Genomic DNA, 18,531 nt, shown 5'->3' with positions numbered 1-18,531 from the left:
TTTCCTCTCTTCTACAAACATCAATAGAGAGTCGGCTTAAATTTTAATATAATTGTTGTTGTGCATTCTTTATTTGATAAAATGCATGTGAGAAGTTGGCTTATAGGTGTGTTAATTTTTAAAGCTAACCTTTTTTATTGTCTTATTTTTTTATGCTAGATTTTTCATTGCTACAAGATCTAGAGCTTGATGGGAAGAAAATTGGAAAACCACCAATGTTGAAACTTAAGGGCTTGATGATTTGTAGTGGTTGTTTTGATGCTAGTAAAGGTTAATAGTGTTTGTGAAAAAGGTAAGAGCTAGTCGATGATGAGTTTATTTTTTGAAAGCTAATGATTGTAATGGATGGAGTTAGTTTTGTTTCGCCCATGTTGAAATCAAGGGCTTGATTGCAAATAAGGAGATGATAGTTTATAATGATGGTTTTTATGTTAGTAGAGGCTCTTGATGTTTGAAAGAAAGGTAAGAGTTGGTTCAATGATAAGTTTGTTTTAAAAAAATGATGTTTATGATAGGTATTAGGAGTCTATTTTGTGGTGTTAGAGAAAATTATGATAAATAGAAAGAATATTAAAAAAAAAAAAGTTTTGGATGATCATATATTTAATTTCTAAAACCTAATTTCATGTAAATGACTTTTGTTGTGTTTTAATTTTATATTTTTATGATTAATAGTTGTTGTGGGTTTATTTAGAATTTATAGCTAAGATGATAATTCCAATTATAAGGGAAAAACCATAACACATGCTAAATGGCAAATCTTTAAAAATTTTAATGTTTTATTTGGACAATAACCAATGGTAGTAAACGAAATTAAACATGGAAAGTAAATTGACAATAATTATATAAACAATAGGATGTAAATTATAACTTATAAAAAGTTAATATGCAAAGTATTCCTACACTTAAACTATATGATGCTTTTAGTAATTTTCCTTTTTATAATTGTTTTTGGAGAATTATATCTTCATAAAATCTATATCATTTCTTTTGAAAAATTCCATTAATATTAAAAAAAAAAAGAGATATTTTTATCCAAGACTTTCTACTCCTATCTATAACATTAATTTCATTTCACTTCCATATATATATAAAAAAAAAAACCCAAATAAAAGGATTATAAATACTATATTATTCATTATTATACTAAAAGTTAATAAGGCATAAAACAAAACTTTTATTCGTTTTGGATTTGCCCCCAAATAGTTATGATTTTAAATTTTCTTAAAATTATTGAAGATTTATATAATTATTAACTTAAAAACATGTAAAATTAATTAAAATACACGTAAGTTGGTTAGGACATCTATATTAATAAAAAAAAAACAATTTTTATTGGCATAATTTATTTATTTTTTTATCGGCATAATTTATTTATTTTTTTATCATATAAATAGATTTATTTGTAGAAGAAGCTTTCAAACAAACAAATTTATAAATCTTGTATAGATATTGTGATTTAAACAAAAAAACATATAAATGGAGTTGTATTTATTTTCTCAAGTCTTTTAACAGTTTTAAGTCATAAATAAAAATAAAGGAACATACGAGGAACAAGACTTTGATTCTAACTTCCAAGTATTATTCAAAGACTTGGCTTGTAATTTCCGATTCTTTGATTACGAGTTGAAAAGTCCCTAATTACCAAGAAAAACTCCCACCTCCACCTCCAAAGCCAACCCCAAAAAGTCTTCCTTTGCAGCAAAATGTACTTCCTAAGCCTTTGATCTCGAAACACATTTTTCCTTTGAACCAATCGACATCTCCTTATCTCTATACTGGGTCTCTGTTTTTTGATCTGCTTATACCTTTTTCATTTCACTATGAACCCTTAAAGGGTTCCTTTTTCTCTCTGGTTTTACGCATGGGTCTTGCACGTTTTGATCTCTAATTTGTGTTGATTTGATCTCCAGAAGAAGAATAAGGAGCTCTGTATGCTTCAATCTCAGCGTTGAAGACTATTTTTTAGGTTTTTGACACCTGCTTGCCGTTTACTTCAGTTTATCTATCTGTTCCCATTCTGTTTGAGCTTCAAGTTTTGATCTTTCTTCTCTACATAGGACGTAGCACGTAGCACGTAGCTATCTTAGATATGTTGTAGCTGTAATGAAATAGATGTAGTTGATGTGTTGTCATTGCATTATGGCTGCAAATTGTAAGAATCCTCGCCCCAAAGCTGGGGCTTATCGCAGATTTTTATCTCTAGTTTTCGTTACTTTGGTAGGGGTTTTGCTGCTGGTTGTTCTACTTGGAACAAACTCAGTGTCCAATTTTGTGTCACGTTCTCCGATTGAATCATCGGTTAAGGATTTGAGACCTAGGTATAATAACTCTTCAGATTATAGATTAATTCTCAATCTCCCCAAACAGAGTGGGTTATCAATTCAATTGGAAAAGCTTAACCAGTTGCGTCCGAGGAATACAGATCTATATCCGAAGTTAGCTAAGAATCATATAACCATTGTCCTATATGTTCATAATAGGCCCCAGTATTTCAAAGTGGTTGTGGAGAGCTTGTCAAAGGTAGTGGGGATAAGTGAGACTCTACTTATTGTTAGCCATGATGGGTACTTTGAAGAAATGAACAAGATCGTGGAGGGTATCAAATTTTGCCAGGTGAAGCAGATATTTGCTCCGTATTCACCCCATGTTTTTCCTGATAGTTTCCCCGGTGTTTCCCCCAACGACTGTAAGGATAAGGATGATGCAGCAAAGAAACATTGTGTTGGGAATCCTGATCAATATGGGAACCACCGATCACCGAAGATAGTGTCACTAAAGCATCATTGGTGGTGGATGATGAATACAGTATGGGATGGGCTAAAGGAGACAGAGGGGCATACTGGCCATATTCTTTTCATAGAGGAGGATCACTTCATTTTTCCTAATGCATATCGCAACTTGCAGAAACTAGCTACATTGAAGCCTAAGATATGTCCAGATTGTTATGCTGCAAATTTAGCACCTTCGGATGTGAATTCAAGAGGAGAAAATTGGGATAGTTTCATTGCTGAGCGGATGGGAAATGTTGGATACTCCTTTAATCGGACGGTTTGGAGAAAAATTCATACGAAGGCCAGAGAATTTTGCTTGTTTGATGAATACAATTGGGATATAACAATGTGGGCGACAGTCTATCCTTCTTTTGGCCATCCTGTTTACACGCTACGAGGGCCAAAAACTAGCGCAGTTCATTTTGGCAAGTGTGGTTTGCATCAGGGTCATGGGGATAAAGGTGCTTGCATTGATAATGGTGCAGTGAATATTGCTGTAGAAGATGTGGATAAGGTGGTCAACATCAATTCAAAATGGGAAGTGCGGTTCTCTGAGAATCAGCCAGGGTATAAAGCTGGTTTCAAGGGCTGGGGTGGCTGGGGAGATGAGAGAGACCGTGCACTGTGCTTGAAATTTGCTGAGATGCATCACTTCAAAAGCACTGATTCTGTTCCGTCATCTGATGATTGAGTTTATGGCATTTTGAGTTCCATGGTTGTAACTGGTGAGGTCTATATTAGTTTATTGAGCAATTTAAAGGGAAGTACTAGAAAATATCATATGTTTGTACTATCATACGATGTCATGCTGAACTCACAACGTAGCTTTAATGAAATCTGGTTTTTGCGCTTTCTATAGTCCGTTTTGCTAAAACTTTCTCAAGCGTTTTCCAATTCTAAAATCATCTGGAAGAAAGCGGTCAGAATTCAGGCAGAATATAGAGCATTATCTATATGTTGATGTTAAATCTGCTCGCTATATTGTGCCTTTTTTGGTGGATCAATAGCGGTCATTTTTTTTTTCTTGTCTATATGATAGAAATGCATCTGCACGCACATTACAGATGTTTCTGTATTGCATCTCCTTCGTTTTAAATGCTTGAAGTGGATGACTACTTGAGTTATATTCCTTAAGAGACTCTTAAGAAAAAAAAAACTTCAAATGGTACTTGCTTGTGGATTTGTTGTATGATTTAGATATTAATTTCTAATTGGTCGCCCTTCATTTGAGAAATGACTTGAATAGCTTTCCATCTTTTCTTCAACGGTCGTCCCAAATTAAATTTATGGTTCTTTCAGATAGATGATAGGCATTTTTGGATGACTAATCGCTAGGTGGGCAATGAACGAGGCAATGGTCTGACTCTTTTAAACAAGGATCAATCGAGCATTCTTAAGGTTCCTTCTACATCTTGCTTGTACATAACTTGAGGAAGTATCGAGTTACACCGTATACTAATCAAGTGTAACTCTGTGGCTTTTATATACAAGAAGGAATTACAAGGAGTAAGGCATTGTGCTTCTAGAATAGAGTTAGAACTTTGAGGTTGGTCTAGCAAACACATATGATGTCTATGATTTAGATTTGTTTCTTTTGAAATACTGTGAAAGCTATTTCTTCTTCAACTAAGTAGAAAGTTTGAACGAAAGAAATATTAAAGAGCTGCCCGGCAAGCCATTTCTTGAAATTCAGAAGGTTCATAAACTTCTTACATGACTCCTGAAGTTACAATCCATGATGGTTTTGACTGTCGATTAATGAAGCTGGAGCCAGATGTGTTTCGTTTTTTCCGATCACCTAAATTACAAGGTGACTGAAAATTTGTAGGGATGAGAATTCTACCGCTAGTAACATCTATCATGGTGCTTGGAGCTTGATACGAGGGTTTGTTTTGTGTCATGAATTTATAGAGCAGAATCTTTGTTTAGATTAGACACTCGTAAGCAACAAGCATCGCCTTGATTGAGTTGATATGGTTCATAGTTTTGAAGCCTATTTTGGTTCTTATGATGCGCAGCACTGGCAGAGAACTTCTGTCCTCCAGTATTTAAGCTGGTCAAGTGATGAGGTGACCTATTTTGCATCAGGCAATATCTGAGAGACGAGTGTTGCAAGGAACTTTAGATTTTCAGCTATAAATTACCATCCTCGTCAATTTTGCGAAGAGAAAGCTGAAACCTATGTAGAGTTTTGGTAAGGCGCGACCTATGGGGTAGTGTATCAGTTGTCCGAGGAACCCATGTTGTTAGGGAGGAGAATTCCTCTTCAAGTTCTTCATTTGGCCCTATGCCCATCAGAACTGAGCTTCTTGATTCTAGCAGACAAGAATGGTATTTGTCATCATAGGTTCCAAATACTTTGTTAATTATCATAGAGAAGAAAGAATTGACTGGAGTTGTACAATTATGAATCCTTTCTCTTTTGGAAAAGTCTAATTTGTTCGTGAGAGCATCCAAGAAAGGTTTTGAAATGCGAGGAGTTTTTATTTTGAAGGAAGATGTTAAAATAGGTGTTTGAGGTGGATTAAACACAATTTTCTTCGTGTTTATCTTGACGTTTGAAGTTTTGGCAGAAAGAAGTTAAAAGCATAGTTATTAAACTCTGACTAATCCGACAAGTCAGCCCGGGACTTGGTCGATCTGGGAGCTAAACCGGTTCGAGTTTGTCAAAAGACCAGCTGGTGCAACGACCTAACCAAACCTTATTGACCCGGCAAGTCAACTCGTGCCCCGAGCGACCTGTGACCCGAGTGACCTGCATGACACAAGGACGAGACCCCTTTTTTTTTTTTTTTTTTTTTCTTTTTATCTCAAATGTAGGATTTGAAACCAATCAATATATATACTCTATGTTTCCAATAAAAAAATTATGTTTTTTCAATGTGGAATAAAAAAACTTTTTGATTTAAATACTTCAACTTCAAATAATAATATTAGTATATATACTCTATGATTCCAAGAAAAAAATGATTTTTTTTTCAATATGAGATTTGAAACTCGTTAATATATATACTCTATGTTCCCAAGAAAAACATTATGTTTTTTTAATATAGGATTTGAAATCTATTAGTATATATACCTTATATTTTTAAGAAAAAAGTTTTATTTTTTCAATGTGAAATAATAATAAAAAAAAAATTTAAATACTCCAACTTAAGAGCTTAACATAATATCTTTTTAATATACAGTAATTTTTTTAAAAAAATATTCTTTTAAATTTTATTATTTACAGTATATATAACTTATATTTACACGGATTTTTTTTTTATTTTTTCATATAAAATATTAAAACTCTAATTTTTAAGAAGTATTTCCGAGTTGACCCATGAAATTTAGAATCCAATCCTTTGACCGGATCAACCCCAAACCGGGATTAATAATAGATGTTTAAGGTGGATTTAACTTTTATATCTAGAATAATGTGATAACCGGAGAATTTGTCTGAATGAATATCTTCAGACACGCCAGAGTCAGGGGTATGTCTGGGATTGTTGTTTCCCCTGGATTCAACGATTATAACAAAGATGTTTATTGTCTCAAGGTTTTGTGCTTTCTACTCCTGTAAGATTGGAATGCCGAGCGGGTCCAGCCCAGGTGCTGCAGAAAACAAGCTGTGCGCAATGGACCGAGTCCTCTCAACAAAGGCAACTCATAAGTCATGAGTCATGAGTTGGACTGGCACTGATAGAAATAAAATAGCATCATAATTGTGGACTGAGGAGCTTCCGTACACAACTTGCAGTCTAGTTGCGGTCAAGAAGAGACTTGATAAGAGAAAAAAACGTGATATTTGAATAACTGATATGAAGATGTCGTGAAAATCAAAGCTGGTTGATATTTTTCCACACCATAGTCGTACTTTGTAAAAGAGGTGGGAGAAAATTAGCAGATAAGCTTGCTTCACAGTTCCTTCAGCATATTTTCTACACCGTCGAATGAGTGGCAGCAGTTAAGTTTGACGGTGGGTGCTTCCATTGACGGGCAGCGACTAAGCTAAAATCATCAAAAGTTTGTGTGTGAAGATCCCAATTAACCTGGTTTAGTACTGCTGTTAGGTCTGATGTCCCAACAGTGAGATACCGCAGTTTTCAACGCTTCGTCATCATAAACTTGTCCTCAAGCTCGAACTGGCCGCCTCCCTATATCTTAATTTCTTGCAATAAACCTTTGAAATATAGCATCCTAACAAAACAACAATCCGTTCTTATCAACTTCTTTACAAGTTAATTAGCTAATTCTCTAGTCTTCTCCTCTTATATATATATGCATAGAGAGAGAGACACGCAGACACACACCTGCTTGTAGAACCTGCCTTGCCTACGAAGTCTGCACTCTCTAGATTAATATGAGTTCTCAAGCACTGACACGAACCAGGGCTCACCAGCCATGTGCTGCTTGTAGAATGCTACGAAGGAGATGCGACAGCGATTGCATGCTCGCCCCATATTTTCCAGGTGATGAAGCTGAGAAATTTTTTGGGGTTCATAAGGTGTTCGGTGCCAGCAATGTTATCAGAATGATTCAGGTTGAACATCACATATACTTGTCATCTAGTCTAGCCATGAAATTACTTGTTATTCTCACCAGTTTAAGTTTCCTAGAGGAACATTCTTTATTTTGATCCTCTTTTTTGTTACAACTTTCTGTTTCTCTTCATCACTTCTTGTCTCATTATAAACTGTTTACAGCATAGTCCACTGGATGAATCACAATTCACCTGGTATCACCAGGTTAAAACAAATAAATCTGCTCAATCGCAAGTACCTAAGATACTTGAAAGTTTTAAAGGCTGTTTTAGGGCATCACGAATTCATGGTCATCTAAGTGAAGTACACAATATATATATATATATACACACCCTTGTGTTTTTTTCTGTCCAGATGCTGGAGGAATCAAAAAGAGAAGACGCTGTTAAAGCAATCATCTATGAAGCTACATCAAGGCTCAGAGACCCTGTATATGGAAGTGCTGGAACAATATTCCACCTGCAAAGGATGGTTGAAGAACTCAAGATGCAGGTGGAATCCATGAGAGCTCAAGTTGTTCAGCTGCAAGAACAAAGAAACCAGTTGTTGGGCATTCTGATGAACGTCCGTCACCTTGATTCCACCTCCTCGGTTCATGACAGCAAGTTTGACGGTGGCAATTTCATGTTGGATGAAGATTCAATGGCTTATGATCCCATCACATATTTCACAGAAAATGACTGGACTTTCTGAGGGGAAATAAATAGTTTTTGTAAAGTAGTATTAAACATTTTCTTTCATTCAGCTAGATCTCAGGAAAAATCTTTTAGCACTGTATTAGGAGTATTAAATTAAGAAAATGGGTTTGGAAAGTTATGAGGAAATTAATTTATGGGAGCATATATTGAGACTTGGTGTCCACTATGAAACAAGAACATTACATGGAAAAAAATTAAAGTGGGAATTAAAAAACAAACCACCCCACCGTTTTCTTCCACAAAATAGACTTGAAAACTGCCAGTTCCTAACTAATGCTTGCTGATCTATGTCCCATCTAAAGATAATTGTATAAATTAACAAACCGCTTAGAGAGTTTTATACACAAGTTAGATATTGCTGCTATAAATTTATTTATAATTTGTTCTTAAGTTGAAAAATATAAGCATTGATGCTTGCGTTCTTTGATCTTTTTCACTTATTCATTGATTATTAGAAAAGTTCTTTGATCTTTTCCACTATTCCTTGATGAAAAAATTGTTTGAGGATATATGTATTTTTTTTTTGTTATAGAATTAAAATACTCTTTTTACTTCATACACAATAAATTTTAGAATTATTGGGTAAAGATTTTCTTGACTTTTCACAATTTTTTAAACAGTAAAAATATTTATTTATTCCAAAATTAAAAAGTTAGTGGGTCAATGGACAAGGGTTTTTTTTTTTTTTTTTTTGTCTTTTCTTTATCTTTAAGCAATAAAAGTTTGCATTTAACCTTAGCAAATGAAATAAAAAAGCTTTGCATTTGGAGTAATTTTGTAATGTCACATGGGTATTTTATGCAATTAATAAGCTCATGGAGGCGTTTTGGGATTTTTCATGTTTACTTTTGAGTTTTTAAATAAAAAAAATTGTTGGACCGTGTTCAATATGTTTTTGTGGATGCGTGGGGTCAATGTTATTTAGACGGCGTATTGGATGTTATTCGGTGGCCAAATCTAACCTTCTATCATCTTTTTAGATGCAAAATCGTGTCCTCTTCCACACATAGTGGTGCACCATGGATTATGATGGCTAGATTATCATCGGTGATCATTTGTTTCTTCTTTTTTCCTTCTTTTCTCTCTCATGACAAATAAAATATATTATTATCCTTTTTATATATTTTTTTTTTTTTTTTAATTTCAATCCTCATTTTTTTAATTTCTTATTTCATTCTTATTCATTTTATAGTTTCAGTCTTCATTCTTTTAATTTTTTATTTCACTCTTATTCCTTTTATGGAATTTTTTTTAGAATTTAGTTATTTAATTACAATTTCTCATATGTTTTATTTTTAATTTCAGTCCTCATTCTTTTAATTTTTTATTTGTTCTTATTCCTTTTATAGAAGTTTTTTTTTTTCAATTTAGTCATTCCTTTACAATTTCTCATATGTTTTGTTTTTTATTTTGGTCCCTTTTTTTTTTCTTGGGCCTTTAATTTGTTGAAGCTTTTTATTATTATTATTTTTATTTTATCATTCAATCAAGGTTTTTCTGGTTTTATTTTTTCTAGTTTAACACTCATTCTTCTGATTTTTTTTATTAAAGCTATTTTTTAATTCAATTTAACCCTCCAATTAAAGATTTTAATTTGCCCTCCAATTATTTTTTTTTTCATCCTCGTTTTTTTAGATCCTTTATGTAATTGATTTTTTCCTGGTTTCATCTTTTGACATTTGATATGGTAGGGATCCGGATTTATGTTATGTTAACATTCTACATTATTATTTTGAAAAAAAAAATATTGATTTTGAGATTATCTTTAATTTCTTTTTTTGAAGGTTTATCATGGTCTCATGATCTAGATCATGGGTTTTCCATACCATTTTTTAATATAATCTTTTTTAGAATTGTTTTGCTTGTGTTTGATTTTCCAAGATATTATTCTAATACATTTGTGGGTTTTTTTATTTTATATAAATGAACTTATTTTTAAAAATAAAAAATATTTATTTTTAAATAATATTATTAATGTGCTAGGCCTTGTGTAATATTTGTTTAGAGCATACATTTATTCAATCAGTTTCATTTGTGTTTATCTTTTAAGTAACGAGTTTTTAGGGTGTGAATTTATCTTTTATTGATTTAAATAAACAAGTTTAGTAAATAAAATTGGGTGACTATCCCATTTTGTGTGATTGAATATCTTAATCTACATTTATCTCTCTTTTTTTTCAATTTCATTTTCGGTTATTGCTATCGATTTTTTTAATCTATTTACATAAATGGTTATCAATTTATTTAATTAGATATTTGCATAGGACTTTTGATTTACATTTTGAATTTTTTATGTAAAGAAACACATTGAAGCAACTTACATACCCGATATTTTTTTTGAAAAAAAATAATTTATAACCCGTTGCGGAGTATGGGTTAGATAGCTAGTAAAATTCTAAAATGTGTAAGGAAATCAATATATATACAAACAAACAAAAAATACTATTCATTGTGACCATGAAATTACAATTTAGTTCTTGGAAGAAAAATTAAGAAGCCATAGTGTTGGGTATAGTTTAGTCTTTTTGTTTGACTTATTATTTATTAATTGATTGTGGGTATATGTGTTTTTTCAACTTTCTTAAAAATAATAAAATAACTAAATTTCCCTCCAAGTAAAAAAAAATAGAATTGTTGAACAATCATGTTTTAAAAAACTTTAAATAAACAAATTTTCCCTATATATAAGAAAAAGTAAGTTATATGTCTAAGCATTTTTTTATCATTTCAAAGTGGTTTTATTGTTAGTTCTAAACTAATGGAGGGTATTTTGATCTTTTTATTTTAAATTATTAATATAAATATTGAAAAACAATTTTAGCTGATTGGAGTTGGCAATGCCTTTTGGGTGATGCGTATAGCCCTTTTTGGTAGCCAAACCTATAATTTCACAGTGTTGTTGAAAGCATCTTTGTGTCCCCTTCCTCCTCGTGTGGCGCATATCAGTAGAGACGGGGTGATTTGTCATTGATAGGCCTTTATATTTGTTTTTCCTTTTTTTTTTCTCTCCTTAAAAAGTACTAATTAGTCCTCTTTATTTTTAGTTTTTTATTTTAGTCCTATTCTTTTGATTTCTAATTTTATTTATTGATCCTCTTATAAAAAAATTTATTTGTTTTCAATTTAATCATTTAATTATAATTTTTCATATATTATTTTTTCCAATTTGTTTTTCTTTAGCCCTTCTGTTAAAGTTTTATTATCATTCAATTTCATCCTTCAATCCAAGTTCAAGTTGTATTATTTTTTTTCAATTTGGTCCTCATCCTTTTGGGTTTTTTTTTTTCTTTTGTTAAATTTTTTTTTTCAATTTAACCCTTCCATACAAAATTTTAGGTTGCACTCTAATTTATTTTTTATTTGGGTTTCACCTTCATTCTTTTAATTATAACTTTTTTTTATAGATAATTTTCAATATTTGTTTTTTTTCTCAGTTTTATCCTTTAGCGTTTGATTTACTGGGGATTGTACTTCATGGTTTTTCCATTCATGGTGCTTTTTATCTAATGATCTAGGTCACATGTTTGAAAAGTTAACGCGAGTCAACATTCCTTTTAGGGTTAAAAATAAAACCAAAACCAACTTATTATGCTTTTATTCCTTACTATCTTTGCCTACTTTTTATCATCTAATTAAAATAAAACCAACTTATTATACCTAATTGGGGTTGTAACCCAAGTCCTTTTTCTTATTTTTTAATTTCAATTTTGGTTTTTATTTTAATTAATATATTTTCTTAACATTTCTTTTTTAAAAATAATTTTTTTAATTTATTTTTCAATTAATATCCTTCCTTTATGATCATTAATATGTCTTTACATAGATGAAATTTATTTTTAAAAATAAAAATAAAAATATTTATTTTATTTTATGTTGTCTAGAATTATGTAAAACAACATCTTTTTGAATAAAATAAACCATTTTGGTCAAAACACACCGTTTTATTTAAATAAAACATCATTTTGGTAACCATGTGTTAATTAGGGTTTGAATTTTCCTTTTAATGATTTTATATTTCAATTTTTTTAATTGATTATAATTTTAAGAATCAATTCAATTTTTTAGTACCATTTCAACAGGGTCCCTAGTTTGGATATTTTCAATTTATCTTTAATTAACTTTCAAACTTTCAATTTATTCAAATTCACCCCTATTGTAAACCAAATTTAGTCCCTGAATATATGGGCCTTTTATAGAGAGGTCTTTGGTCTTGAATTTTTTAAACTTAGCCTTTAATTGAGCCTCAAACTTTGATTTTCTTGCAATTTCACCATTGATTTCATCCTATTAAGCTTGTAAAAGTTAAATTTGATCCTCCAAAATTCTGATCTTCTCAATTAAGCCTAACTTAGGTTTTTAAATTTAATTTTTTACCAATTAAGTCCTTATTAGAATTAATTTGATCCATTAAAAGTCTAATTAACTCCTTACACTTAATTAATTCTTTTAATTTTAGCACAAATTAATTTTTAAACTTAATTAAATCTTTAATTAGGCCCATGATTAAATTAAATCAACCTATTCAAAGTCTAATTAAGTCCTCAAACTTATTTTTTATGCAAATTCATTTGATATTCACTTAAATTAACCATGAATCTGTATTGTGCTTCACATAGAGATCCTTCAAGGGTGCGATTGAGTTTTCAATTTCATCAAAGATTCATTTTGGTTTCTTCATCTCTCATTTATTCATTTAAATCCTTTTTCAGCGTGTCATTTCCACCAAGTCACTTCTTTCTTCTTCTTTTTTCAGTAAAAGATAATTTTTAGGGAACCTAAAATTAGGTGATGACTATCAACATTGTAGTCATTAATTCTTTGAATAAGATTTCAAAACTCAATTCACATTGACTTATAATCTCATAATCAATACTATTTTAAAATAGATTGAACATTTTTTCTAATTCACCTAGGTGATGAATCATCTCGTGATAACTTAAATATCTTCAAATAGTTTATGTTATATTTAATATCTTTTTATTTGTTACCCTTGATTAGGACAATATGTGGTCAAGATCAAAGCATAACACTCCATATATAAGATAACTTAGTAATCTCAAGTTTAAAAGTTACTTACACAACTATCACATGAGCCTTTCCATAAAAATAGGTGATCTCTTTATATAGAATTCTCTTGCGGATTAATTCAGTGTATATGTCATATGATAAACACCTGTATATTAGCTCCACGTATCCTCCATACCTTAGTTTTTTTCTATCATATTTGATCCTAATTCTTTTGATTTTTATTTTTTTTACTACAACAAATTTTCTAAGTTATTTTTTTTATTTCATCATTTAATATTAAATTAGTTGAGAATTGTGCTTCTTGATTGAGCTTAGGTTTATAATTTCATGAGGTGTAAGTTTGAGAGAATAATCCAGATTTTTTTTTAAGCTCATGTTCTTTCAGTTTCATCCTTTAATATTTATTTTATTAGAGATTAAGCTCCAATATTTTTTTTTAGTTTCTTTTTATAGGATTTTTTACTAATTTTAAAAATAACTCGGGTTATCTCAAACCTTATTATTTATTGTTCTTTGTTAGATTTAGTTTTTTTAAGAAAATTTGTTTTTGAATTAAATTAAATTTATTGATTAAATATGAAGATAGGATGCTCACTTTATGATATTTTGTTTGGACGGCTTTTCAGGCCGTTGCTCTGATGGCGCTTGTGGCCTTTTCTGTGTTGTCATACAACCTTTTACAGTGGTGTTATAACCATCTTGGTAAACTCTTTTTTTGTTATAGGGTAGTGTTCATACTGGAGCAATATTGAGTCTCGAACATATTTCTTCTTATTCTTATTTGAAGTATGATATTGATAACTTATTTTTTATAGTTAATTATTGATATATTTTTTTTTGCTTTATTTATTATCAATGCTATTTAATTATATTATTAAATAAATCTAGCTTATCGAACTCGGTTAAGTTAATGACTCAAGCCTTATATTTTTTTTTTAAATATTAGTTTCGCCTGAATTTTTTTTTTTTTTTTATGATATTAGAAAAAACATGACCCCACACATATGAGTAAGGGTCACCTATATACTGATTTCACTAATCATGGAATTCTAGGCTTACAAAATGGTTAGAGTTGTGTCAAAGCCCATTCAGGCCCACTTAATGCTGACTTGGCCCATAAACTAGGTTACTAGAAGTTTAACAAATTGGGCCCTAATATTTTATTTTTTTAAGGAAAATTGAGCCTTGAGACAAACAATTCATTCTTTGTGTAGCATTATTATATTTTTGCAGAGAGAAACAGCTGAAAGGATGTCAAGTGAACTGCTGAGAAACTAAAAGGGTTTTGTAATAAAAATAAATTACTTCTATTTTATTTCGATAATTCATGAATTCTCCACATCATCATCATTATTAGCGATATCAGTAAGTGATTTCTGTTTAGTAAGTATGTTTAGCTAAATGTTTAGTACTAATTTCTGTTATTAAATCATACTGTTAATTGTCTTGTCCCCTACTCTCTCTTTTTTCTTGTTCTTGTCACTGTCCTGTAATTCAGAACTGATTGTATTTGCATCACTACATTTTGAGAAATTCTGCAAATTCAGCATCGGTTTTGGAAGGATTCATTTTGTCTACTGGGTACGTGCTATTTTCTGCAATTTTTTTTCCTGTTCTGTTACGTGGAAGAAATAAAAAAAATTTGGGGCTTTCCCCTCGGATTGTTTTGTTTCAGTGATAAATTTCACTTTCTGGTATGGAATCGGTCACTGCAGTGGAATTTTGTTTAATTTTAGGTGAATTTTTATTTATTGATTGATTAATCAGCTTGAATTCAAACTGTTAGCTTTGACGTGAATAGGGTCTGTTTTGTTTTCGTCAAAATATATGTGTCTAATTTTGTTCTCGTTTTTCCCCTCTGTTATGCTGAAAATGGAATGTATGTGGTGTGTGATGGATTTTTCTATGTTTTCTTTTTAACTGTGATTTTTGGAGCAGTTTCCCTAACTCCAGAATATAATGACCCAGCAGCAGTTTTGATTTTTTATTTGATATTGAAAACTATGTCAAGCGTACGGGGGGGGCTTTATTCTGTGTTCTTGGTGGAGCGGTCTGATTCTGATACTGTCCTGGCCTTCCACTGTTTTAATTAAAGAGGCACTGACACAACCTGCTAGCTTGAATTGATTTTGCTGCGGTTAATCATAAACTTCTTCTTCAACCACGCATTTAAGTAGTTTGGTTTTAAGATTCGGCTTTCAATTTTTGAAACTTGCTCTTAAGTTGGATGAATAGAGAGGGGAAGCATACGTTTATCTTATTTCTAGATGTTTTTTTCAATTGACAAAAGATTTAAGAACTGAAATAGAATGTAGCAATTTACTTTCTTTTTTCTTTTTTAAAGTCTTATTCTTCAGAATTCTGAATTGCAGTATTTTTTTTTCCTTCGCTTGCATTCATTCAGAAACCAACCGAAGGCTAAGGAACTGAAAGTTGAAATATTTTTTGGCCACTGGTGAATGAAGCCATCAAATAACATATGGATTCGGCGCCAGCAGTGCCCATGTGGAGATTGGAAATGTTATATTAAGTATGAGGGAGATGATCAGACTTCAGCAAGCTCTCAGCTAGGAAAGAGTGAGACAACATCAACAGAATTAGTCTTCACTCCTTACGTGGGTCAAATTTTCAAAAGTGATGATGATGCTTTTGAATACTACTCCAATTTTGCTCGGAAGAATGGGTTTTCAATTAGGAAAGCACGGTCGACTGAAAGCCAACATTTAGGGATTTACAGACGAGATTTTGTTTGTTACCGTTCTGGATTTAATCAACCACGGAAAAAGGCAAATGTGGAGCATCCCCGAGATCGGAAATCAATACGATGTGGATGTGATGCAAAATTGTATTTGACAAAGGAAATTGTTGATGGTCTTGCCCAATGGTATGTCTCACAGTTTAGCAATGTTCATAACCATGAACTGCTGGAAGATGACCAAGTGCGTTTGCTACCTGCATATCGTAAAATACAGGAGGCTGATCAAGAGAGGATTCTTTTGCTATCCAAAGCAGGGTTTCCTATTAATCGGATAGTGAAGGTGTTGGAGTTGGAAAAAGGAGTTCAACCTGGACATTTTCCCTTTATAGAGAAGGATGTTAGGAACTTTGTTCGGACTTGTAAAAAGACTGTTCAAGAAAATGATGCTTTGCTCACTGAGAAGAGAGAGAATGATACATTGGAACTCCTTGAGGCCTGCAAGTCTGTGGCTGAAAGGGATCCAGATTTTGCTTATGATTATACCACAGATGAAAATCAAAAGGTTGAAAATATTGCATGGTTGTATGGGGATTCTGTTCGTGCATATACGTTGTATGGCGATGTAGTTACTTTCGACACCACATATCGTTCAATTACCTACGGCTTGCTCCTAGGAGTCTGGTTTGGCATGGATAACCATGGAAAAGCAATTTTGTATGGATGTGTTTTGCTGCAAGATGAAGGTTCTCATTCTTTTACATGGGCTTTACAGGTTTGTGGAAAAGAATTCCTGTAATCATTCTGTCCCATCTTCATGTCCTTTTTATGATTTTCTTCTTTTGAACAGACTTTTGTCCGCTTTATAAGAGGAAGACATCCACAGACAATTGTAACAGATATGGAGTTGGCCCTTAGGGATGCCATAGCAAGGGAGTTGCCAAATACAAAACATGTTGTATGTATATGGCACATTCTATCTAAGTTATCCAGCTGGTTATCTTTTCCCCTTGGATCGCAGTATGAAGATTTTAAAGCTGAGTTTGACCTCTTGTGTCATGAGGAAAATGTAGAAGCCTTCGAACATCAGTGGAATCTTTTGGTTTCCAGATTTGAACTTGTTACAGATAAGCATATGGCTCTACTCTTTTCATATCGAGGATTTTGGTCAATTTCCTACATTAGAGGTTCATTTCTGGCTCGCACAATGGCACCTGAGTTTTCACAGTCTCTGCACACATTCCTGAAAAGAATCTTGGGTGGACAAACACGTCTGCAAGCATTTTTTGAGCAGGTATACGGGTCAGTTGTCTCAAAGATTTTCTTATCAAGTTTCTGTTATTTGATAGACTGCATTTTGGATTTTGTTTGTGGGTCTTGCAGATTGGTCTTGCTGCAACCATTGGAAATCAAACCAGAGATGGGATGCGGTATATGCATATCAAGACATGCTTGCCAATTGAAGAACATGCACGCAGTGTTCTTACACCTTATGCCTTTAATGTGTTGCAGCATGAAATTGTATTGTCGTTGCAATATGCTATACAAGAAATGGCAGATGGATCATATCTTGTCCAACACTTCAAGAAAATGGATGGCGAATGTCTTGTAATTTGGATGCCAGAAGATGAGCAAATTCACTGTTCTTGCAAGGAATTTGAACATTCGGGAATATTATGTAGGCACTCTCTTAGACTGCTTGAGGTGAAAAACTACTTTCAGCTCCCAGAAAGATATTTTCCCCTTCGCTGGCGACGGGATCAATCACTGGTTCCTCTGGATGATCAAAATGCTCAAAGCAACAACGATGAGTGTGCTCAAGCCTTCCATGCTCTTGCTGAAGCTCTATTGACAGAGTCCTTGATATCGAAGGAACGTTTTAATCATGTTCAAAGAGAAATTACGGGGCTCCTTGCTGAAGTTAGAAGTATGCCAGTGGCTGAAGAATTATCTCTGAATATACCCCCTAACAATGTCAGTGAAACGTAGTTTTGTTGATGTAGCAAACAGTGGTATATGACTGCAGCTAGAATTTCATTCAAAGTGTTGGATATATTTGGACAAGGGAACAAAAAAACAAAAGTATTGAAAGCATAGAAAAGAAAGTTACTGTCAATTTTAATATGCCTATGGATTTTGGCAATCAAAATGGAGGTGGTGAAAAACGCCATTTTTGCCCTGCTGTTCTCTTGAATTTCCCCCAAATATGTGAGGGGTTTTTCTACCGTGTCTTTAACCAAAGGCATTGGTCTCGTCGCTGTTGAAGCTTAAAAAAGGTTGAACCAGACATGAAATAACCGGTTCAATATTATGTGATTGCATGGATTTCTTTTTTTAGTTTGGAGGGCGAGGCAGAATTGCATGGTTTGCGGTGGGATTAGGGAGTGAAGAGCCAAGATGATTTTTTTTTCTTGCTTTTTTAGCTATAAAGAAGTTCTGTGATATTTTGCAAGAGAGAGAGAGAAAGAGAGAGATTGATAATTGATCTGAGCGTAGCATATTTATCAGTCAGGGAGTTCATATGGTCCATAACTCTAGTTTTGAAAAACCAATTTGATGTAATTTTAGAAACTAATTAATTAGTCTTTTTCCAAGTGTTAATTATACTTAATTTAATATTATTCTGTTTTAAATAATGTCTTCTTTTTTCTTCAATCACTTAATATTATTTATTTATTTTTCCTTTTTCTATTTATTAAAAAACATAAATTTGAAAAAGAATATGAAATGAATGGATATGACTAATTAATTAGTTTTTAAAACTAGAGAAGCTATTTCATTCGTTTTGCAAAACTAAAATAATTAAATTA

General features: G+C 32.1%; 2 protein-coding genes across 4 annotated transcripts; both read left to right on the top strand.

Moving 5' to 3' along the window:
• The first annotated feature begins 1,571 nt into the window (after positions 1-1,571).
• Positions 1,572-3,632, top strand: LOC118046332 (alpha-1,6-mannosyl-glycoprotein 2-beta-N-acetylglucosaminyltransferase). Its single transcript, XM_035055216.2, has one exon. The coding sequence runs from the start codon at positions 2,125-2,127 to the stop codon at positions 3,463-3,465; it is 1,341 nt and encodes a 446-aa protein (XP_034911107.1). The 5' UTR covers positions 1,572-2,124; the 3' UTR covers positions 3,466-3,632.
• Positions 3,633-14,236: 10,604 nt separating this feature from the next.
• Positions 14,237-17,901, top strand: LOC118046485 (putative protein FAR1-RELATED SEQUENCE 10). Of its 3 annotated transcripts, XM_035055641.1 has the most exons (5): positions 14,237-14,391; positions 14,525-14,607; positions 15,431-16,496; positions 16,572-17,015; positions 17,105-17,901. In XM_035055641.1, the coding sequence occupies exons 3-5, from the start codon at positions 15,486-15,488 to the stop codon at positions 17,708-17,710; spliced, it is 2,061 nt and encodes a 686-aa protein (XP_034911532.1). In that variant the 5' UTR covers positions 14,237-14,391; positions 14,525-14,607; positions 15,431-15,485; the 3' UTR covers positions 17,711-17,901. The 3 variants fall into 3 exon arrangements, with proteins under 3 accessions (XP_034911532.1, XP_034911606.1, XP_034911420.1); XM_035055715.1 differs by lacking the exon at positions 14,525-14,607; XM_035055529.2 differs by having other exon boundaries at positions 14,237-14,607.
• Positions 17,902-18,531: the final 630 nt, after the last annotated feature.

Source organism: Populus alba, chromosome 14 (genome assembly GCF_005239225.2).
Source record: "Populus alba chromosome 14, ASM523922v2, whole genome shotgun sequence".
In the NCBI taxonomy this organism is placed as follows: domain Eukaryota; kingdom Viridiplantae; phylum Streptophyta; class Magnoliopsida; order Malpighiales; family Salicaceae; genus Populus; species Populus alba.
The sequence above is the reverse complement of the archived record's forward strand: the minus strand, read 5'-3'. Positions and strand labels throughout refer to the sequence as shown.